Below are 25,135 nucleotides of genomic sequence, written 5' to 3'. Positions count from 1 at the left end.
AAGTGGGTTTTTAATGGTTGTTTACTCATGGATATGTTCATTATACTAATCACACATATGTTTTAAAAATAATGTACACTGTTCTGATCTTGCATCAGAAAAAGGATATGAACAGACTTGAAATAAATTATCTCTGTATTCTAGACACATTTTTATGTAGCTGACATTCCTTTGTGATGGAAATGGTAATATTAAAACACAGCAGGAATAACTTCTGGTGAAAATTAAAATCCATTGTCATACTTTAGCTACCCAGTTGTAAAACATACAAACAAAACCACTTGATTTTAACCTTTACTGTTCTCAGTGGGCCTCATGTCCCCTCTCTGTCATACTGGCCACCATGCCCTTCTTTTGGGTGTGAGTGGACAAGTGGCAAAGGCAAGAGAGTTAAGACAGAGACAAGCCACCAGAGGTGCTGCCCCTGCCTTTGTGGTTCGGAAGGAACCTAGGAGCTGTCATACTTACTCATGTAAATATGACCTTCTTTGGATTCTCTTCTGGAAAAGAATTTCCAAGGTAGAGGTAGAGAATTGTCATGCCAGTGTGGCAACTTGAGACAGTGATTGGAGCACACAAAGGCCGGTTAATTTATTTTATTTTATTTTTTATTTTATTTATTTTTTTGTTTGTTTAAATTCCAGGAATAATTACAAATCAACTTAATGAAGTGTGATATTTGGGGGTGGGGGGGGATCAGGTAAACTACTTCCTAATTCAGTATTTCAAAGGATAGTGATTACAAATATCAGCACCACACTCTTTATCTCCAGCTAACACAGCTCAAGTCTGCTGGGGGTGGGGAGGGCTCCTTCAGGTCCTGCTGGAGCCCTCGGAAACACTAAAAAGAACTACGGTCTGCTTATCTGATTTTAGATAAACCTACGGAGGCAGAGAGGAGCCATCTGTTTTCTTTTTTCTTCTTTAAATAAATCTTTATTGTTCAGATTATTACAGTTGTTCCTCTTTTTCCTCCCATAGCCCCCCTCCACCCGGTTCCCACCCCCCCTCCCTACACTTACTCCCCCCCCCCCCCCCCACTGTCCTCATCCATAGGCCGGTTACTTTAGAGTTAGAAAATACAGTTGAAAACAGAAACGCTGCCTTCAACCCTGCATTTATTTATTTTTTATTTTGATTTACTCACACCAGACAGTTGTTGTGTTGGCTGCTGTCTTTTTTTTAAAATATATTTTTATTGATTTCAGAGAGGAAGGGAGAGGGAGAGATAGAAACATCAATGATGAGAGAGAATCACTGATTAGCTGTCTCCTGCAAGCCCCCCTATCGGGGATCGAGCCCACAACCTGGGCATGTGCCCTGACCAGGAATCGAACCCATGACCTCCTGGTTTATAGGTCAGTGCTCAACCACTGAGCCATGCTTGCTGGGCAATTCTGCATTTATTTTAAACACTGGTATTATCTTAAGGAATCTATACTAATAAAAAGGTAATATGCTAATTAGACTGGGTCAACCAGACATCTTCCGGTCATCCAGTCCTCCCTCCGGACAAAGCCACAATGGTGGGGGCTGAGGCAGTGGTGGTTAGGGGCGATCAGGCTGGCAGCAGAGGGCAGTTAGGGGTAATCAGGTCGGCAGGCAGAGGTGTTAGGGGTGATCAGGCTGGCAGGCAGAGTGGTTAGGGGTAATCAGGCAGGCAGGCAGGCAGGAACATGAGTGGTTAGGAGCCAGTGGTCCCGGACTGTGAGAAGGTTGTTTGACTGCCTGTTGAGGCGCAATGCCTAAACCGGCAGTGAGACAATCCCTGAGGGGTCCTGGAATGGAGAGGGTGCAGGGCAGGCTGAGGGACCCCCCCGCCCCACTCCATGCACGAATTTCGTGCACTGGGCCTCTAGTCCTGTATGATAAAAGCGTAATATGCAAATTGACCAAACAGCGGAATGACCAGTCGGTGAGGGGTGGGGCCAGTGAGCAGGCAGCACCAGGCCAGCCAAGGCCTGTGCCAGCAGGAAGAGGGAGGATGGCGAAGGAGGGGGAGACAGCAGCTACCAGTGGTGGTGGAGGGGTGATGGGGAGGTGAGGCGGGGCTGTGCCTTCTGGTGCCATCCCCTGGTCGGCCGCTTGGTCACCTCCCACAGAGGGAGGCTGGCAGCGGTGGGGTGATTGGGGCAGTGCTGTCCACTGATTGGCCTGCCTGGTTGCCTCCTACAGAGGTGGGCCTAAGCCATCAGTAGGGCACCCCCTGAGGGCTCCCAGACTATGAGAGGGTGTAGGCCGTGCTGAGGGACCCCCTCCCCTGCCGAGTGCACAGATTTTCATGCACCAGGCCTCTAGTTAATACAGGAAATCTGCTTAAGGACATCAGATGTTTTCCAGGCGACTTTTAAAGTTATTGGGCAGTTTGTGGACTAAAACTCATCTTTTTTTACTTTGGATCACTTTATGGGCCTTATGTTTAATTTTTGCAAGCTATTTCTTGGATAACCTGACAGCATAAGGTTCAAATAGAAATGGGAATGAGGGTAGAGAATTTAGAACTTACAAGAATGCAAGTAACTAAATTTGGTCTTCTTACGAATAAAGATCCTACAGACATTAACATGTTTTGGGAGTGAGAGGTGAGGTTTAATTAGTATGCTATTTTCTAACTAGTTCATTTAGAAATATTTCTTGAGTGTTTCTCTGGGGTCCATTCAACGATGCTGGCTGAATTGAGCCAGCACTAATACAGTCTCTGTAGAATTCTCATTTGCTTATTTATACTCTGTCTCCTTACAAAAAGATTTGAAGAGTCTGACTTTATAGAATAGAAAACCTATAATTACATTGTACATCACTCCTAAATTAAGTTTCTGGAAGTGATTTGAATTTCATTATAGCTGATGTCTGTTTGCAGCCATTTCCTTTTGTGGGGTATTTAGTGGGCAATTCTTTATGACCATTCCTATCTTTTCCCTTATTCCATCTAACTTTCCTTCTTAAAACTTTAAAAAAAAAAATCTTTAAATAAGTGAACTCTTTCATCTTTGTTTATAGGTACAATGGTGCTTTACCTAATGGAGACAGAGGCCGGAGGAAAAGTAGATTTGCCCTCTATAAACGACCCAAAGCTAATGGAGTCAAACCCAGCACGGTCCACGTGATATCCACGCCACAGGCATCCAAGGTAGGTGGTGGCTCCTTCACTGCCAGGAAGAGCTCAGCAGACAGTGCCTGCTGGTGATTCCTTGTTATTCCTTGTCCTTTTCATTTTATTTCTCGGTAGGACAGTGTTTCTCAACCATTTGAGGCTGGATACCTTTGGCTGTGAAGGGCTGTCTTATGCATTATAAGATATTAGCAGCATCCCTTGATTCACTAGATGCCCACAGCACATCAGTCTCAAGCCACTGGCGACTGCCACCAACGTTGTGAAAACCAAAAATGTCTGAAGACTTGCCACATGTCCTCTGGGGGTGGGTTGAGAAAATCCCTCCTGCCCATCTCAGTATAAATCTCTGTTTTAGGTTATAGTGAAGCTAGCATATATCAATTTAGAGTAGTTGAAAATTAAATTTTATTCTTTATTCTAAAGAGTGTTTTTTATTAAATCTTGGTATAAACAACATCAAGATTTGTTATTTTCCTTCTATTGAGTAGTGGGTATTTTCATGTAATCTATGTGTATGTGAAATTGAATTTGTGTAATTTTTAGAAAGGTTGGAAGTACACAGAGCTAAAGGCTGTAAGACAGTGGTTCTCAACCTTCTGGCCCTTTAAATACATTTCCTCATGTTGTGACCCAACGATAAAATTATTTTCGTTGCTACTTCATAACTGTAATGTTGCTACTGTTATGAATCGTCATGTAAATATCTGATATGCAGGATGGTCTTAGGCGACCCCTGTGAAAGGGTCGTTCAACCGCCAAAGGGGTCGCGACCCACAGGTTGAGAACCGCTGCTGTAAGTTGTCTGTTACACATATGTCTTCTCATAAATTTCAAGTGAATAAAGTGTTAATTTTTAGGATATTTTATATGTTCTCTGATATATAAGTGGGACAAAAATCTCAGTTTACATTTTGGTTGATATATTCTACCTGTGAGGTTTATGACAGCTTTTCTTTTAATTAAAGAAATTCTTTAGTGTATAATATAGTTTCCTTTTCTAGAAAACAATTATATTTATCTGAAATATTTCGTATCGGTCACTGGCTGTACAATTTATCATCATGGGTTTGGACCATCTGGAACAAATAAGAGACTTTAATTCTCATTTTTACTTTTCAAAGAGGAATGAATGGTTTCATGGAAGCAACATGTGGTATTTATACTCAGTCTTAGAAACAGATCACTTTTGTTAATATTTTTATTTAAAAAGCTTCTGTGATTGTTTCTGAAGCAGTACCTGGAAAAGTTTGCTATAATGTACCAATTTATACTGTCTTATATTAATGAGGGATGTTTAGACAGTAAGTATCAAGCACCAAGGAAACAGGAAAGGAAAGATGAATATTTAGTGGCAAGATTTTTTGCTAGGGAAGGGGGAATAAAATAAAAATTTGCGGAAGGGAAGGACACTTTGTAGGGAAAACAAAGGAAAACAGCTTACAAAGATTCTGAGAAATGGAGGAGGTGAAATAGTAACAGAATTGGAGAAAGTCAAGGAAATATGAGAAGCATTTTATAATCCAAGAATATTTGGTGAAGGACACCAAGACAGATGTTTTTAAGCATGGGATAAGTGCCAAAAATATTCTGTATTATAGACGTGATCCTTATAATTTTGTCTGTGTGTTGACATTTATCTTTCCTTCCTCTGACTCTGTACCTTTTTTGTTATATTTACTTTTTTAAATCTCAGGTTTTATATTAATTCAATGGTATTAGATATTTTTCTTAAATTTTTATAGAAATCTTTGTTCAGTTTTCCTATTATGATAGAATATAAAAATTAGGTCCTATTGGTGGGTCATCAGCTCTTTCTTACTCATTACTCATCTCCATGTGCTCAATTTAGCTGTTACGTTTTATATCTATAACTACATTTGACCTGAAGTCTTATAGATTATAAATCTTTTGGTAGTTGTCTTTCTAAATCTGTGTTTAAAAATATCAGTACCTGTCAGACTGGCTATCATCAACAAATCAACAGACGACAAGTGCTGGAGAGGATTTGGAGAAAAAGGAACACTTGTGCACTGCTAGTGGGAATGCAGACTGGTGCAGCCACTATGGAAGACAGTATGGAGTTTCCTCAAAAAACTGAAAATGGAACTCCCATTTGACCCTGTGATCCCACTTCTAGGAATATATCCCAAGAAACCAGAAACACCAATCAGAAAGGATATATGCACCCCTATGTTCATAGCAGCACAATTCACCATAGCTAAGATCTGGAAACAGCCCAAGTGCCCATCAGTAGATGAATGGATTAGAAAACTGTGGTACATCGACACGATGGAATACTATGCTGCTGTAAAAAAAGAAGGAACTCTTACCATTTGCAACAGCATGGATGGAACTGGAGAGCATTATGCTAAGTGAAATAAGCCAGTCTGTGAAGGAAAAATACCACATGATCTCACTCATTCATGGATAATAGAGACCATTATAAACTTTTGAACAATAATAGATACAGAGGCAGAGCTGCCTCAAACAGATTTTCAAACTGCAGCAGGAAGGCCGGGGAGGGTTGGGGGGGCAGGAGGTAGGGGGGTAAGAGATCAACCTAAGGACTTGTATGCATGCATATAAGCATAACCAATGGACATAAGACACTGGGGAATAGGGGAGTCTAGGGGACTGTCAAGGGTGGGGGGAAAAAAAGGACACATATGTAATACCCTTTGTAATACTTTAAGCAATAAAATAAATAAAAAAATAAAAATAAAAATATCACCCACAGTACTAGTAGTAGGCAAATTGGGTTTTGGTCTTGACCTTCTCTCATTTTATAACGTGGGAAAAATATATTCTCCGGGCCTCAGTTTACTCATTTACAAAATGAAAGAGTTGGCTCTAGGCAGAAGCCATGTTGAATCAGATAAGAAACACCAATGATTCCAGCTTAAAAAGTAAAAATGGAGAAATTATTAAAGGATAGGTGATTACAGCTCTCAGAATTTGGGGAAAAGTTGATAGGTTTTGTTCAAACCAGAGTATCAACAGTAGTTAACATGGATATTCTTTCAAGGGTGTTATAAAGTGACTTGACTCCAACTACCTTCTATCTCTTTTAAAGGTTTTAGATTTCAGGGAAGAGAATCTGATAGGCCCAGTCTAGGGCAGTGAACCATGACCAAGGGAGATGAGTAGACCAACATATTTATTGTGAACTGATCAAACACCCCATATTGCATTTCCCTCATGCATCTTATTCCAGTTGGTGCCTATAGATTGAGGGCCTCAAACCTAGTATTCCATCCTACCTGAACCTAGCACCTTAGTCACAAATCCCTCCCTGCTGTTCCTTCTCAGACTCCCATTCCTGACCAGTTTTGCCCTGTCACTCCAGCTGTCACTTTCTCTGTTGGCCCCCTTGACACAATCTCTTATCTATTTAACTTTTTCTTCAGATGCTCTTCCTACTGCCTCACTTTAACTGAATCCTGGTTTCTATCAATATATTCTTTTCACTCTTTTTTTTTTTTTACATCTTTTCCCATTCATGGAATTAGAAATGATCTTACTCTGTTTCCAGTTCAGTCTCTTCTTTTTAACACTACATTATTAACTTAAGCTGCCCTAACCCTACTCCTGACCTCCCTGACCTGCATACTTCAGTGATTCAGTACCTATGCAGGCCAATCTTTCTTTCTTCCCAATCCCTGTTTAGACATACATTGGCATCCATTGTTCATAGAGTGCTTTAACTCAGTTTCAGTGACTGCCCCTTCCATTCCACTTTTCCCATTGACCCTTGAAAGTGATCATAATCTCCAGTTCATTCTACTTGTTTTTACACTTCTTCTTCCATCAAGACATCTGGCCCCTTTGCTTGTCCTTACTTGCCTCAGTTGTTAGCTCATGTGGCTTTTCCGTTTATGTTGTTGACTTCACCCCAGATTCCCTTTCTCTGGTACCTTCCTTCCCAAGCCCTGGTGGATTGTTTGTTTTGTCTTTTTCTTGCTCATCCCATTTCCCATCAGAGTGACCTTATCAAGAGTGGTTTGTCTGCTCTGAAAGTTCTGATTATGCAGTATTGTAATGAAAGGGTCATCTTTGATTGGAGAGCTAGATAAACGTGAGCGCTAGATGGAAGGATGTGGTTACCATTAGTAGAATTTGAACCCTTGGCCTTGTGACTATGTTGTTTCTTCCCTCTGCCATAATCACTCTGCCCCACAGTCTGGGGGCAAAACAGGGAGTACCCCTTTGCTGTTGGTAGTGGCACTTGGGGAAGGGGACCTCTTAGTTTTCCATGCATGTGAGTGTCCTAGCTAAGTCAGAGGAAGATGACAAATATGTGCTACTGTTGTGTAATCTGTGTAATCTTTAGTTGTGTACATATTTGCTCAAAGATACTTCTCCTATTACATATTGTGTTTTAAAAGACAGAATCCTTAAGTCCTGTTTTACTTTTGGCATTTCTGTTACACAGACATAGGTATTTAGCAATTTATTCATTTGTTCATTTACTCACCAAATATTTATCTAGCTAGCTCTTTCTATGGCCAGGCATCATGGTAGCTATTAGATATACCACAGTCAAAAAAATATGCCTGCATGGAGCTAATTGTCTAGAAGGTAGGCAAACAGAAAATAATCATGTGAATATATGTTCAACTGCACATTGTGAAAAAGCACAGTGAAGGAAAAGAAGAAGGTGCTGTGTGAAAAGGGGGTGCAGAGTTGAGGTTGGGTAGGCAGGGAAGAATCTGAGGAAGTGGCCTGTGAGCTGTTAGCTGTAGGGTGTAAGGAGGAAAACCCAGATCTGGAGTTCTTGTGAGTGTAGTTGGAGAATTTGGATTTTTTTCTGTGTGGAAACATTGAAGAGAATGGCATGATATGACCGAGAGTTTAAGTTTATTTATGTTTGTTCATTTATGTTTTAATGATGCAGGGCAACTGTTTTGCTCTTACATAATCAGTAAATGGTATGATGATGGTGGTGGTGATGGTGCCTGATAGGTAAATATTTGGGAAGCAACATGGTTTAAATTTAGCAACATTACTGTGGAAAGCTCTTCATCATGATTTTCCTTTTTTAGATTGTGCTGTATGGAAATCTCCTTTTTGGGTTACTTTTACTTCTAAAAAGTAACTGAATATCACTTGGTTCCAGTAGGCATATTTCAGGATGGAAAGTATCAGTGGTCTTAAAAATGATAATTTAGAGGAAAATTAGGGCTATTTAGTGTGATTTGTATAACCAGGGTTACTCTTTAGCTGTTTGTACTGGAATGGCTCTCCTGGTCGATAAGATATTGAAAGTCTTCCTTATCAGTCAGTGAATAATGTAATGGCAACTGTGCGAAGTGATATAAATAATAGATAAATTTCAGTGTAAGCTTTTTAGTTCAAGCTAGTTTTGTAAGCTGTTAGTCCGGTTTACAGTTGAAGCACTCACTATCTCTCTGTTCATCTAGCCTGGATCTTGGGGGTAATGGATGACATATTCCCCATTTGGATATGTTTTATCCTTTTAGATATCATAAATGTGGTCTTCTGAATCTTAGAAGAAAAAAAGGAAATATTAGTAATAAACTGCAGCCCAGCACATCTTTTGATAATATACAGGAATATAAACCTAAAACAAATAATTTTTATTCTAGACTAGAGCACAACTTACTTCAACAAAAAATAGAAATACAAATGACCTAACTTTATACCTTAAGGAATGAGAAAAAAGAAGACTAAAGGAAGCCCAAAGCTAGTGGAAGGAAGGAAGTAACAAAGAGCAGAAATAAATACAATTAAAAAAAATAATAGAAAAGATCGATGAAACCAAGATAAACAAAAATAGACAAACCTATATAGAGATTCACCAAGAAAATAAGAGAGGACTCAAATCGAATTAGAAATGAAAGAGGAGACATAACTGGTACCACAAAAATACAAAGGATCATGAGAGACTTTTATGAACACTTATCTGCCAACAAAATAGTAAACCTAGAAGAAATGGATAAATTCCTAGAAACATACAAGCTACCAAGACTAGATCATGAAGACATAGAAAAACTGAACAGACCAGTTGCTAGTAAGGATATAATTTAAATTTAAATTTAAATTTAAAATAATTTTCTGACTTAAAGTATCTATTAAGACTTTAAAAATACATTTATGTGAATGTATCATGGCCATGTAATGTTCTAGTTCTGAGTATTGCAAAACATATCTATTGAGATCAGAAAACGACTTTTAAAAAACATAAATCAAGGCTGTGAAATTTCCATCATTATTGACATAGCTCCAACCATTTCACAAATAAATGGTAGTAATAAAAAAAAAAGTAATAATTTACTTACCATGCACTATTTAAGACCTTGAGGATAGATGATGGGTTTTGTTGAATTTATGGAGTTGAAAGGAACAACATATGAGACATATTAAACTTTATTGTCATAATCAAGAAATATTGTCTCAGTGAGAAACTTTATCTGAAAACTTCATGAATTTTGTACAGATGGTGCAAGTTTAGTGTTAGAAAAAAGTTGTCTTAGTTGAAATTCTAGAAAAACTTTTGGCTATTTTCATTTGATGCTGTCTTACTATATTTAGTTACTGCATAATGCCATAAAAAGAAAAAAATCAAGTAAGCTACTAAACATTTTTTCTTGATACTTTTATATTTATCTTATATCAAATCTATGCTACCAAGTTAAGTAACATATCTAAGAACTTAAATTAAATTAATGAAGTATTTGCCTTTGGATGGGCAGCCTATGGTACTAGTAATGCAAACAGTTCAGAAATCATATAAAGACTTGAATAATCACTTTAATAAAAATTGTGAGATAGAATTTTGAAATTTTTAGAGAGTTGGCTTTATTACATGCTATTCTAACCATTTTTAATTCTTTGGTTTTAGAAGAAGGAAATTTTCAATTACTAAAACAGGTAAATTTATTTGACAGCTAATGGGCAATGGAACATATAAAACCAAATATAGGAAACTGTGATAGAGATGCAGAGAATATTAGAGAAATAAATTTGAAATAAAGCAAAATATTCCAAGAGAAAAACTATTAAATTTTCCAAAAAGTTACATGAAAATACACTTATTTGATGGTAAATTTGAAGAAGATAATTAACTTGTAATAACATCCTTTTAATGTGTTGATTCTTGGAATGTGATGTTTACTTTCAAGGCAGATTGAAAGTAAACACAATTTTGTAAAATTAAGCTAGGTAATTAAATATGACAGTCCAATAAGTGATTTCCATGGTTTTAGGTGGAAATAGTGAATATTAAAATCTCAATATTATCTAAAAAATAGAGTTGAATCTACATTAGTTTAGTAAATGATAATAGGAGATGTACCTTGAACAATATTATGTTATGGAAAATATATATCAAGACACAGTTTACCCATTGTCTTGTCTTTCAATTAAATAGGGGAAGCTATTGGAAAGATTTGGTTTGTTACTTTTAAAAAACTCAGACATTGCTTAGTTTGTGACAGATTCAGCAAATAAAGGATTATGCCAGTAATTCCTAACACTTAACAGATGACTTGGAAATTATTAGCCTGATTTAATGAGTGATTGGTACTTTAACTTGCAGCACTTGGGTACAGTTTTATACTATGTGCAGTTCATATTATTTAGAGAATAAATGGGACTATATTAAAAAAATTATTTATATACTTAATATTTTTATTTATCTGAGTATTAAATATTATCACTCCTGACATAAGTGATTTTCATAAATATATCTGTGATTGGGTGATTATTTCATTTTGCGTTTTACATAGCATGAGTTTTAACATCAAGAATTGGTTATTATTAACTACTACATTTCTGTAATTTTTGGCTAATCACTTTTATGTTTTTTGATAGTTTTGCCATGTGAATAGTGTAAATTTAGTAATTGGAGCTGTTATTTTCCCTTCTTATTTTTTCAGCTGAGTTTTTTACATATGTTGTTCACAAAGTAACAAGAATATGCTTTCTTATTTAAGTACATTTTCTTTCAAATCTCCTAAATAAAGTATTGAGATTTTACTGCTGTGGTTAAGTTAGGCAGCTTGACATGCAATGAAGTGGCATAATTATTTATCACCGTTTTCCCTTCATATTTGTGTGAGTCTTTAAGGTAGATTGTACTAGGTGTATCCGTTAATAATTTGGATTTTGAAATCAAAGAAAACATGATAATTTCAAGAGAAACATCAAAAGTGCGTTATTCAAAGTAATGTCCATCACTAGCTACACATTTCCCCCATCTTTCAGGTAATTTGTGGATACCGTCCCAATAGAACTTTTCTTGTTTTGAAGCAAACCATTTAGAGACCCAATTTTCCACTTCTTCATATGTTTTGAAGTGCTGCTCAGAAAGCACATGTGCCATCCATTGGAACAAGTGGTAATCTGAAGGAGCAAGGTCTGGGGAATATGGCGGGTGGGTTAATACTTCCCAGGCAAGATCTTTTAACGTGTTTTTACTTGGTTTTGAAGTGTGTGATGGTGCATCATCATGAAGCAAAATTACTTTGCTGTGTCTTTTGGTACATTCTGGTCGTTTCACAATCAAAGTGTGGTTCAAATTGATTATTTGTTGTTGGTAGTGATCAGTATTAACAGTTTCACCTGGTTTTAGAAGCTCATAATACACCACATCTTCCTGATCCCACCAAATGCAGAGCATTGTCTTCTTTCTGAAGCAATTTGACCTTGAAGTCGATGTTGATGGTTGACCTGGATCAACCCATGATTTTGTGCATTTGGGATTCTCAAAATAAATTCACTTTTCATTGCCAGTCACAATTTGATGCAAAAAAAAAGACTTTTTTTCGTACCGTTGAAACATTTGTCTTTCGTTCAGTTGATGTGGCACCCATTTTCCTTCCTTTAAAATCTTTCCCATTGCTTGTAAACGATTGGAAATTGCTTGCTGAGCAACGTTTAATATTTCTGCAAGTTGTTTTAGAGTTTGACATGCATCTTCATCCAATAATGCTTGTAATTGTTGGTCTTCAAACTTTTTCAGTTGACCTGGACATTTTTTGTCTTTCACATCGAAATCATCACTTTTAAAGCATTTAAACCAGCGTTCACAAGTTTCTTGAGATGGAGCACGTTCCCCATAAGCTTCCCGAAGTATACGATAACTTTTTCTTCAAAATAAAGTAATGAATTAAAACTTACCACAAATGCTCTCTTTTTGGCATGAAATTTGACATTTTTAAGTGTAAAAATATCTATGGATGTTAACACCTTCAGCAAATTTGACATATGAAGTTTTGAAGCTTGTTTTCAATACAACAAAATAGCACAGATATCAAATCGCATATATATCAACATATATATAACTCCACCTATTGAAAAAAATCCACATTATTAACTGGTACACCTAGTAGATATTTTAGTGTATTTTTAAAATTAAAATTTGCAGTATGATTCACAGTACCTACTATGAATAATTCCAGAATGTTGAATTCAGAATATTACATTTTTCTTAGTTTCTGCAGAATATAGTTTGACACTAACATTTTTTTTTAAATATATTTTATTGATTTTTTACAGAGAGGAAGGGAGAGAGATAGAGAGTTAGAAACGTCGATGAGAGAGAAACATCGATCAGCTGCCTCCTGCTCATCTCCTACTGGGGATATGCCCGTAACCCAGGTACATGCCCTTGATTGGAATCGAACCTGGGACCCTTCAGTCCGCAGGCCGACGCTCCATCCACTGAGCCAAACCGGTTTCGGCGACACTAACATTTTTGTTTTCTCTGACTTTTCTAGCATAGATAGGTTCATTGTTGCAAGCACTAGCAACTAATGGGATTTTTTTTGTGTACAGAATAATCACAACTTCACTGCCTTCTTCATTTCTGTTCATTGATATTTAGCAAAAAGTTCTGTTCTGCTGAGTGGTGTGGGCAGAAGAATTGTTCATTGTTTTATAGTAAAAGACATTTATGTCTTTTCTGTACTTATCATGTGCTTGACAGAATAACAGCTCCCAAAGATGCCCACCCCTTAAATTCTGGGACCTATGTTTAAGTCACCTCACAGCTGAAAGTACTTTGCAGATGGCATTAAGGGCGGTTATCTTGGGTTGTCAGGGTGAGCCCAATTTGATCACAGGAATCCTTAAAAGTGAAAGAGGGAGGTAGAAGACTCACAGAGACGCAAAGGAGTCTGGGCAGGACTCAACTTGCAGTCCGTGAGCCAAGGAATGCAGCACCTTATGGAAGCTGAGAACAACTCGGGCAGGTGGCCTTTAGGGAAACAGAGACCGTAGTCCTATATTACACAGAACTCAACTCTTCCATCAACCTGAGTGTCCATGGAAACAGATTCTTCCCCTGGACTTCTGGAAAGGGACATAGCCCTTGATTTTGGCCTTTGAGACTTGGGCAGAGAAATCCCCAGATCTGTGAGATAATAAATTTGTATTATTTGTAGCTGCCAGGTTTTGTGGTAATTTGTTACAGCAGTAAGACAAACACACACACACACACACACACACACACAGTATATATACTATTTTAAGAGAAATTAAATATGAAGGACCGTGTATTACTGAGCAGCTCTTAACCTTGTGTTGGGGGAAAGGGAAGGATAGGGAAGCCAGGATGGAATTGGGGGACTGGGAAAGAAGAGATCTGTGTTTCTTTTTAAAAATTCTTTTGGATCTAGAGTGTTGGACCAGAAAAGCTTGACTCTAGCATTCAGTAACTTACTTATCGGTGTAATTTTCTGTATTACTGATATAGAATAATTATACTATTGACTTGATGCATGTGTTAGAAAAATCATACTTAATTTGTGTGCCCTTAAAGCACAGTTTTATTAGTGTTGCTTTTAGCATGTCAGTGTGGGAGAATACTTGTATTTATACTTATAACTGTGTCTTTACTCAAAGTTACTTGAATTCTGACCCTGATTCAGGGAACTAATACTCATTTTTTTTTTTTTTTTGTGGAGGAAAATAATCTTGCGCTGTAATTGTAAAAACATTGAATGTGAAAGTTGGAAGGAACTTATTCAGACTGACTCCTCATTTTACAAATGAGGGGCATGAAGAAGTTCAGAGAAGCCCAGTAAGGAGTCTCAGGTCACTAAGCCAGGTGTGCTGGTCTGTTGTCGCAGGTGGTGGGTGGAAAGTGCTGAGAAAAATGGGAACCAAGCTGGGTTCTGCTCCTGATCCTCCCACCTCCCAGGAGTGTGACTTGGAAAATCCATTTATTTCCAAACTAGAACTGCTGTCACTATAAAATAAAGGAATATAATTCTTAGTAAAAATGGAAGTTGCTCTGTAGACTTAGGATTAGTGGCTCTGTTAGGATAAGCTGTTCAGTCTTAAATCAGATTCTGTTCAGAAAGAGCCTTTTCAAGGAAAGGAACCGTGATGGAGGCTTGAGTTGAAGTAGTAGGTTTGTTTGCAATGGTAGGTACCACAGTAAGTAGTAAAAGGTACATCAGAATTAATTCTGTGCAGCTGAAAAGAAGTCATAGCCTGCAAGGGAGGGTCAGAGAGGTGTCATTGGCTGACTTGAATTGGCTGTGGACCATTTTGTTACACCTTTGCCTTTCACATTAAAGTGCACGGTTGACCTTCTCTTTAGTGAGAATGCCCTTCAGCCCCTTTGAAGTCCCACTGCTGACTGATGCACAGGGATACTTACCTACAAGCTCTTCATTGATCATATCCATGCCACTGGTGAGGCGTGAATGAGGGGCTCCAGGAACCTTTGGTTTTGCCTGACAAAGTTAGAGTTGATGGGAGCTTATTGGAGCCTGGGCGCCGGAAATCTCCGATGCATAACTCATTCTTGCTTTGCTGTTTGTTCATCCGTACTCCGCTGCCAGGGGAGCCCTGCAGGACCGCCCTCTTTTCTCAGCTTTCCAGCCTGACCATTCAAGTGAAATTCCCTGGTGGCCATGTTTTCTCTCACCTCCACACCTTTGACATCTCATTTCTTAGAAAGTGCTCCAGCTTCTTACACTAACCTATACTCCCATTATCCTTTGAAACACAACCCAGTTGTCATTTCCTCCTAGAAACTCCCCTGACACTCTTCTCTTTCCGAGCTTCAGTGAGAAGTCCTTTTATGAACTAAAGTTAAAAAACAACAACAACATGTGTATATCCCTGCAAATACTCTGACACTGTGTTCGAGTTGCCTACTGTCTCGGCATGCTGGGCAGCAAGCTCCTTGAAAGCAGCGATGGTCTTTCTGTCTGTACTCCCATTGTCCAGCACAGTTTCTCGAATGTGTACCCAAATGGTGTGCCTTGGGCATGTGCTAGAACAGAACAGCTGGTTGTTCAAATAGGTCAGTAACTTATGAATAGGTATTCTGCAAACCCACAAGCACATACACAGGCCAGTTTATAACTCAGGCACATTTGGTAAATTAAAATTACTTTTTTCCAATTGTTTCTGAATTGTCTCTGTTATAAATACCATTATGATAACCCGCTTTATCAAAAACGTGTGTATCTCTGATCTTTTTCCCTTCTGATCTCAGAAATCACATTTGTTACTGACAGTTTTAAGAAGAAATGATTAAGTTTTGTAAATTATGAAAATGAGAGTTGAATGAAAGTGTGGGCTTTGGAGTTTAGACTTCTGAATTCTTAATTTCCCTTGTTTACCAGCTGTCGACTTGGTGACAAAACGCTCTTCTGTGGCTCACTTTCCATTTTTAGTACATGGTAGTGATTAATTAATGTTTGATAATGTTAATTGGTTTCTCTGAAGAGTATTAGTTACCTGTTATAAGAAATTATATACATATAACATATTAAATATATTACATAAATATAAATATAATTTCTTATAACAAGTAATAAGATATTTCACCATGATATGAATGGAACCTAGATACATACTTAATTATTGTCGAGTAAGACTCCCTCCACGTTCTGCGTGGAGTAGGGTTTGGTATCTGAAAGAGGAGCCGCACAACAAATGAGAGAAAAAGACACGAGATAATTTTGCAATATTTGGGGACCAGGCGGCAAGTCCCGAAGGACTTCCTCCGTGCTCAGGTCTCACCAAGCTTTTATTGATCTGGGATGCACCCGTAGCATAGCCCTTAGGCAGGTGACCCCCTAGTAACAAGCAGACTAGCCCATCAGCAAGGATTTACATAATAAATGAGGGAGTAGTTTCAGCTACCACTGCCTGGACAAACAGAGGTGGCACCTAGCTCCAACCTTTGCTAGGACTTCAAAGGCACCCAGCCTTGGGGGGGGTTCTCTGTCTACGTTTATCAGATAGTGAAGGCAATAAACAGTTTCCCACAATTATTGGTAGTTTTATTATATAAAAACTTTTATTTAAAATGCACTGATAGATTAAAAATTAAAACTCTAGCTTCATGATTTGAATATAGGTTTTCATTGTAAACTTTACAATTTAATTTATCATTTTCTTTAGGATCACAGGCTTGGAGGTTGGATAATGAATAGTTTCTGAATTTTTTTAAAAAAAATATGTTTTATTGATTTTTTACAGAGAGGAAGGGAGAGGGATGGAGAGCTAGAAACATCAATGAGAGAGAAACACCGATCAGCTGCCTCCTGCACACTCCCCACTGGGGATGTGCCCGCAATCAAGTCACATTCCCTTGACTGGAATCGAACCTGGGACCCTTGAGTCTGCAGGCCAACACTCTATCCGCTGAGCCAAACCGGTTAGGGCAGTTTCTGAATTTTTGAACCCACTAACTTTGAAAATCAGTGTATTTCATCACTGGATATTGTACTTATGAATTAGAACATTTTGATAAGGCATTCTTATGTGAAAATGCATCTGGCCTCAATCGATTTTGATTTTTCATGCATTCTTCAGACTGCCAACATTAGTTTTATGAACAAAGGTGTAGTTTTATATATTCTAATGTAGAGCTACACCTTTGTTTCACATGAATAGTTAGATAAAAAACTTTTGTCATTCTATAAAGCCTGCTTCAAATTAACATGAGTATCAGTGAATTTTCCCTAGCACAAAAAGAAATTATTTTTTATTATTTTATTTTGTAATCTAGTATCATAAATCCAAGGATAACATATTTTTAAACTTATAAGTATCATTGATATTTAAGTTTTATAAGCTAGGTAGAACTAATATTGTTAAATTTGGTTCCCCTAAAATGCAAAAGAGAATTCTGGTAACAGATCTTACCTAGAATTTTTTATTTTAAGAAGACTTTCTTTAAAGTATACGAGTGAAATCCCCCCTAGTATTAGCTACAACAATCAAGGCTTAACTACAAGACTGCGCACAAAGACCACTAGGGGGTGCGCCAAGAAAGCATAACAAAATGCGGAGACAAAGAAACAGGACAGAATTGTCAATGGAAGATATAGAGTTCAGAACCACACTTTAAGGTCTCTCAAGAACTGTCTAGAAGCCGCCGATAAACTTAATGAGATCCTTGAGAAATCTAATGAGACCCTCAATGTTGTGATAAAGAACCAACTAGAAATTAAGCATACACCGACTGAAATAAAGAATACTATACAGACTCCCAACAGCAGACCAGAGGAGCGCAAGAATCAAGTCAAAGATTTGAAATGCGAAGAAGCAAAAAACACCCAACCAGAAAAGCAAAATGAAAAAAGAATCCGAAAATACGAAGATAGTGTAAGGAGCCTTTGGGACAGCTTCAAGCGTACCAACATCAGAATTATAGGGGTGCCAGAAGATGAGAGAGAGCAAGATATTGAAAACCTATTTGAAGAAATAATGACAGAAAACTTCCCCCACCTGGTGAAAGAAATAGACTTACAGGTCCAGGAAGCACAGAGAACCCCAAACAAAAGGAATCCAAAGAGGACCACACCAAGACACATCATAATTAAAATGCCAAGAGCAAAAGACAAAGAGAGACTCTTAAAAGCAGCAAGAGGAAGAAACTCAGTTACCTACAAGGGAATACCCATACGACTGTCAGCTGATTTCTCAACAGAAACTTTGCAGGCCAGAAGGGAGTGGCAAGAAATATTAAAATTGACGAATAGCAAGAACCTACAACCAAGATTACTTTATCCAGCAAAGCTATCGTTCAGAACTGAAGGTCAGATAAAGAGCTTCACAGATAAGGAAAAGCTAAAGGAGTTCATCACCACCAAACCAGTATTATATGAAATGCTGAAAGGTATCCTTTAAGAAGAGGAAGAAGAAGAAAAAGGTAAAGATACAAATTATGAACAACAAATATGCGTCTATCAACAAGTGAATCTAAGAATCAAGTGAATAAATAATCTGGTGAGCATAATAGAATCAGGGACATAGAAAGGGAATGGACTGACTATTCTTGGGGGGGAAAGGGGTGTGGGAGATGCGGAAAGAGACTGGACAAAAATCGTGTACCTATGGATGAGGACAGTGGGTGGGGAGTGAGGGCGGAGGGTGGGGTGGGAACTGGGAGGAGGGGAGTTATGGGGGGGAAAAAGAGGAACAAATGTAATAATCTGAACAATAAAGATTTAATTAAAAAAAATAAAGTATATGAGTAATAAATGTAGAATTTGATGGATTTTCATACTTTACACATCCTTTTAAATAGTAGCCAGCTCAAGAAACAGCATTACCAGTACCCTAAGGATCCTCTTGTTCCCCATCCCAGACACCTTCCCACCCACAGTAATCAGTTAACTGTCATTATGACCCAATGCTGTATAGTTTTTGTACTTTATAAAAATTGGGTCTGTAGTATAGGTTGTTCATTACTGGATAGTATAACATCGTGTGACTTTGTCTTGTTGTCCAGTATGCTTTACAGTTTTAATCACACTAAAACTTCAGTTAAGTTTTTGTAAATTATTAAAGTTATTTTTAAAGTTACGTAGTTATTTTACTTTAGGATATGAAGTCAAAATAAACAGTCAGTAACAGCTACCAGCATGCACATTTATAGCTTACAGTACTTTAAAAATCTAACTACTTATTACACAAGTTAAAAATGTAACCTCACTTAGAAAACTGATTTGCCTGCTAAGACAGTAATTATAGAATTGAATGTTTCAGTGAAGCATTCTAATTTTACACTGAACTTTGAATTTTATGGTATGTTGTTTTTCTCTCCTAAAAAACATATACCTGTGTTACAGCTAGGGGCCTGCATTCCACATTTTTCTCAGTATTCACAGTTGTGAAATAGGGAAGATGATTTGTGATGTTGGAGGCAGGAAGAACACAGACTCTGATGTCAGATGAACCCTAACTGGAGTGAGTCTTGGCTCTTTCCTTTGCTGATCATGTGACCAGGACAAGCCACAGAGCCCCTCTGGGTGGAACAGCCCCTTTCAGCTGTGAGGTTTAGACAGAATGGACAGTACATATGACACATGCCTCCTGGCCAGAGTGGGCTCTTGGGCATTACTAAGTGTTCTTTTAGTTACCTCACAAGGCAATTGAAGGATGGGGTAGAATCATATGGTCTTTTGAAAGTCACTCTGTACCCCTCCAGTATAGCAATTTTTGCTCAGCGTAAACATAATCAGTGACTTGAGAAGAATGTCTAACCATGCAACTTAAAAAATTAGAAAGAGAACAAGAAAAGTCCAGAGTAAGTCAAAGGAAGGAAATAATAAAGATCAGAGCAGAAATAAATGACACTGAGACTGAAAAAACAATGCAAAAGATCAATAAAACCAAGAGCTAGTTCTTTGAAAAGATAAACAATTTTATTTCTATTTAAAGGGAAGTTACTTTTATTTGTTTTTGAAAAATTGAATAAGAAAGCACCGAGCCTTGGCCTGGGTGCTTAGTTAGTTGGAGTGTCATTTTGTACACCAAAAGGTTGTGGGTTCGATTCCCAGGTGGGGCACCTGCTGGAGGCAACTGATGGTGAGGATGAAAACAAAAAAAAAAAGTAGCTCCTATTTACCGAATTTTCTTCCATTTAGTGTTTTATTACACGGATGTATTTCTAGTATTGTATGTTTCTTGTTCTTCATTACTCCCTAAACTGTGTCAGATTAACAGTGGTTCAGAGACAAGATTGTCTGGAAGGCCAGGTTTCTCAGCCTTGGCACTGCTGTTTGGCTGGATCATTCTTTGTTGTGGGGCAGTGCTGTACACTGGCATGTTCTGGTCTCTGCCAACTTGGTGCCAATAGCACCCCCTGCTCCCAGTGTGACAGCCAAAGATGTCTGCAGACATTGCTAGGTGTTACACCTGGGGGGCAGATCAGCTTGCAAGGCCCACTGATTTAGAGGAAGCTTCAGTCAGGATGGAGTCTGGTGTCAGGTGCAGGCTCTGGACTAAGATTCCCTTGGTGAAATCCTCACACTTCTTTGGCCAGTGACAGCCAGTTTTTTCATCTCTCAAGTGACAGAAAATAATATAACTCAACTCATAAGTTGAAATAAGAGAGTTGATACAATGTAAAGTCCTTAGTTTTTCGAATGGTGCCGAGCACATTGTAAATGCTCACTCAGTGTTAACCACGATTATTATTACAGCTCATAATAAATTGGGTATCTCTCCCCTCCCTCCCTCCCTCCCTCCCTCCCTCCCTCCCTCCCTCCCTCCCTCCCTCCCTCCCTCCCTCCCTCCCTCCCTTCCTTCCTTCCTTCCTTCCTTCCTTCCTTCCTTCCTTCCTTCCTTCCCTCCCTCCTTATTTTTTTTCTGTGTCACAGAATAGAGACCTGAGGGGAAATCGTAGTTAAGAAAGTCTCTCAGCTGATTAATCTTTATTTTAAAAGCTGCATTGCCCGGTGCTCTGGTAGGCAGAGCAGCAGAGCGAGTTGATATCGGGCTCTCTGACGGTTCCCTCTCCTTCAGTGACCCAGTGCTGCTTTTCAGACACCATGGCTCAAACCTGGGCTTTGGGGAGACAGGGGGTGCCTTACATACTGACTTTCAGTATGGGGTTGATCTCTCTTTGGCCACATTAAGAAGAGCTGGTTGCAGCTCTGGTCTCAGTTCTCAGAGCTTCTTTCTTTCCAGAGTTGGAGGCACCTGTAAGACGTTCTGTCCCCAACCCAGGACAGATGGTGGAGAGAGACCTCCAGACGGGGGTGAGGACTGGAACAGCACTGACTTTCTGTTGCCCTAGTCCAGTGATGGCGAACCTTTTGAGCTCGGCATGTCAGCATCTTGAAAAACCCTAACTTAACTCTGGTGCCGTGTCACATATAGAAATTTTTTGATATTTGCAACCATAGTAAAACAAAGACATATTTTTGATATTTATTTTATATATTTAAATGCCATTTAACAAAGAAAAATCAACCCAAAAAATGAGTTCGCGTGTCAGAGGTTCACCATCACTGCCCTCATCAGTTGGAACTCCCTCTTTTTTTAATTTAACCCATTATCTAATCTGAAAGGATGAATTCATTCTGCCAAAGCCTTGATTTTGACAGTCATTACTAATTTCATATGATTAAAAAAAAAAGCAGTGTTGGGGGAGGGGGCAGGAGTTTGGGTGGTGGAGAAGGAGAAGGAGCAACAAAGATATTTCTGAAGGAAAAAAATTTCTCTCAAATCTAAGAATGGAAAAGGACGAGGAAAGGAGTTGCAAACAAACCTGCAGTCATACATACCAGAACAGACTGGAAACAATTTAAATCAGCAAAACATTTCCTGTGATGATACATGCAATTGAATTACACTTAGTTTCAAGGTTAAAAGTGCATATGAGTTGATCCCAAATAGGTTAATGACAGGTATTCTTTGAACATTGTATTGAGTTTCTGACTTTTAAAACACTTTTGATAAAGAATAGGAATTTTCAGTTTCAAAATACATTTTAAGTTAATATGAGATTTTAAAAGGTAAGTCAGCTTCCCTTTTTTATTAAAATGAAAGGGTGTATGGTTTGCCCCGGTTTTTCTGTGTTACATTAGGAAGACTGTAGTTCCACCTGGTTACTTTTCCAAGTATGAAAACTGAGGCCTGCTTTATATCCCCTGACTGTTCTGTAGCTGCCAATTTGTACTTAATCCCTTCACCTCTTCCAACCATCCCCCAAAGCCCTGCCATCTGGCCACCCTCAAAGTGTTCTCTGCATCTATGAGTGTATCTGTTTCTGGTGTTTTTGTTCATTTATTTTGTTTTTTGATTCAATTGTTGTGATAGTTATTTATTGCCATTTTATTCATATTTTTATCTTTCTTTATAATTAAAAACTAGAAGTTATTTAAAAAGTAAAACTGAGACCTAGAGTTATAGGACCTCTCTAGGATTGCTTGCCTAGCTTGAGCTGAAGGCACTTAATTCTATTAGTATTTTTGTTGTTGAATTCTTACTTGGTTTGGGAAGTTGATAAAAGTCTTTACCACCTTGCTTTTTTTTTTTTTTTGGTCAAAGTGTCACTGTTTCTGAACTTTGTGGACTCGTATTCTGCAAAAAGCACCTATAAAAACACAGCTGAGTGAAGATGTTTTTATCGCCTCACTGACCATGAGCATTCCCACTGCAGTGGTTGCGTTTCCAGTGTGTCCTGCCTCTCTCCCTCCCAGAGCAGAATGTCTGTTTCTGTCTCCACACCCTGTTCCCAAACCTGCTTCTGTCCAGCCGTCGGACTCTCCTGTAATTCCTGTCTTTCCTTATAGTCCCATCACCACCTGCCTTGTAGTCTAAGTAAGACCCTTGTTGTTATGCTTAACTTTTTCTTTCCCTTAATGCACCCCCAGAGAGTCCCAGATCCTGTGGAATCTACATATGCATTGACCCCATGTCCCCTCCTCCCCAACTCCCTTGCAGTCCCTTGCTCAGACACTTGCAGTGGTTCTTGAAAGGACGGATGGAAAAACTTGTCCATAGATTTCCCACAATGCAGGTGACAGTGTCTTCATGCCTATTAGGTATAACTCAGGTGTTAAATATGCTTTTAAGGTAATCTGAAGCTACCTCTCGTTCATATTGCCACGTCTGCTCAGTGACATCACTCATCCAGTTGAAAGGTTGAATCATTCTCTGTCATGTACGAGATAATGCCCCAAGTCCAGACACTGGCATGTGACATTTTTCAGAGTGGCCTCCTTACCTTTCCAGCATCCCTTTCTCCTCTAGCCATGGGAAGGCCAAAGACAAAATTTCTGGCGTTCAAAATTCAGCCAGTGGGGAATTGTAGGGGATTAGTATGTTTATGATCTTGTCCTTCACATTTGTGAAAATAAGGACTTACTGTTGGTCCTGTTATTAGAATTCAAGGGCCAGCTGTGCGGAGTTCAGATATCCCAGAACTCGGTGTGTGGTGTGATGGTCCTAATGAATGCAGGAGAGTTTACTTCCCACTGATGAGAATTAAATCTAAAGCTGTAAACTGGATGCTCATTAATTTAATGCTTTCCCTTGAGATTATATATTATATATTATATATCATATATTATATATTATATATCATATATCATATATATTATATATTATATATCATATATTATATATTATATATCATATATCATATATATTATATATTATATATCATATATTATATATTATATATTATATATTTATCTTTCAATAAAAATGTTTTTAGGCATCCATGCAGGTGGAAGGATGCATGCAAGCCAGAGATAAATAAGTCTAAAAAATGAACATAATTCCTTTCTGGTATTTTTTTGTAATAATCTCTGTAAAGGAGACCCCACGCCTAGAAAATAGACATTTCTAAAAGTCTGTTGGGACTCAGTCTTCTCATTGTTCACTTGTAATGTTGTGTCTTTATGTTTGCTTCTTACCCTTTCCCCCTCCCCTCATCTTCTACTTAGGGACATGGGTGTGCCGAGGGAAGCTGTGCTTCACCTTCCCATGGGTAGCGCTCTGCTGAGGATGCCACTTCTCTGTCTTGTCTTTGGCACTCCCGTAGCATCAGCCATTGTCACCTAACAGCTGGTTTGAAGTTGAAGCAGGTTTCAACAGCATCTGTTCGCTAAGGCAGTTATAAAGCTACTTGGGCATTTTAACTGCCATAAAACAGAATTACAGTGTGAAAGACCTTTCAGCAATGTAGCTAAAGGCTTTAGTGTCAGTGGAGGTACTTTCATTTATGAAAATCGGCACTCATGAAACATGTTGGGTATGCCTTTCCTCTGAATGCCACCACCTTCTACATTAGAATACTACAACCACTCATCAGAAGAAACGTCCCACCTTTGCTATTTTGGTTTGTAGGCCACCATTTCTTAGATGGAGTAGTTCCACAGGGATCATTTTGGTTGTTTAAATGTGAATCAGATCCAAAAGCAAACTACAGATTTAGTGCAATCCCTAATCAGAATTCCAAAGGCATTTTTTTACAGAAATAGAAAATCCTAAAATTCATAAGGAATCACAAAAGACTTCGAAGAGCCAAAGCAATTTTGAGAAGGAAGAACAAAGCTGGAGGCATTACACATCCTGATTGCAAACTATATTACAAAGCTGCAGTAATCAGAACAGATGGTATTGACATAAAAACAGACACAGCCCTTGCCAGTGTGGTTCAGTGGTTAGAGTGTCAGCCCGTGAACCCAAGGGTCACAGGTTCGATTCTGGTCAAGGGCACATACCTGGGTTGCAGGTTCCCCACCCTGTTTGGGGTGCATGTGGGAGGCAACCAATTGATGTGGGCTCTCTCACATCAATGCTTTTCTCTCTCTCCTCTCCCCTTCCCCCTTCCCTTCAACTCTCTCAAAAATCAATGGGAAAATCTTCCAGTGAAGATTAAAAAAAAAACAGAAATAAAGAAAACAGACACATAGATCAAATGAACAGAATGGAAAGCCCAGATCAGAAATAAACCCATTCATATGTGACTAATTAATTTACAACGAAGAAACCAAGAGTACTTGGGAAAGGATAGTCTCTTCAGTAAATAGTGTTGGGAAAACTGGACAGGCACATGCAACAGGATGTAACTGGCTTCCTATCTTACACCATACATAAAAATAAACTCAAAATGAATTAAATACTTGCATGTGAGATTCAAAAACCATAAAGTTTTTAGGAGGAAATACAAGGGGTAAGTAAGCTCCTTGATGTGGGTCTCAGCAATGATTTCTTGGATTTGACACCAAAAATAAAGACAATAAGTGGGATTATATCAAATTAAAAATCTTCTGCACAGCAAAG

General features: G+C 38.4%; 2 protein-coding genes across 10 annotated transcripts in view; both read left to right on the top strand.

Moving 5' to 3' along the window:
* Positions 1-25,135, top strand: part of PELI2 (pellino E3 ubiquitin protein ligase family member 2) — a 183,843-nt gene that overhangs the window by 57,187 nt on the left and 101,521 nt on the right. For 2 of the 3 annotated variants that reach the window (XM_059695258.1, XM_059695251.1), the window contains exon 2: positions 3,001-3,130. In XM_059695258.1, coding sequence (XP_059551241.1) covers positions 3,001-3,130 — 130 coding nt within the window. Of the gene's footprint in view, positions 1-3,000; positions 3,131-25,135 lie in introns of those variants that run through there. The other variant, XM_059695263.1, reaches the window with a different exon arrangement.
* Positions 1-25,135, top strand: part of KTN1 (kinectin 1) — a 568,362-nt gene that overhangs the window by 487,056 nt on the left and 56,171 nt on the right. The window lies entirely within an intron of this gene.

Source organism: Myotis daubentonii, chromosome 1, assembly GCF_963259705.1.
Source record: "Myotis daubentonii chromosome 1, mMyoDau2.1, whole genome shotgun sequence".
Classification (NCBI taxonomy): domain Eukaryota; kingdom Metazoa; phylum Chordata; class Mammalia; order Chiroptera; family Vespertilionidae; genus Myotis; species Myotis daubentonii.
Note: the sequence above shows the minus strand (reverse complement) of the source record. Positions and strands in the feature narration are given on the sequence as shown.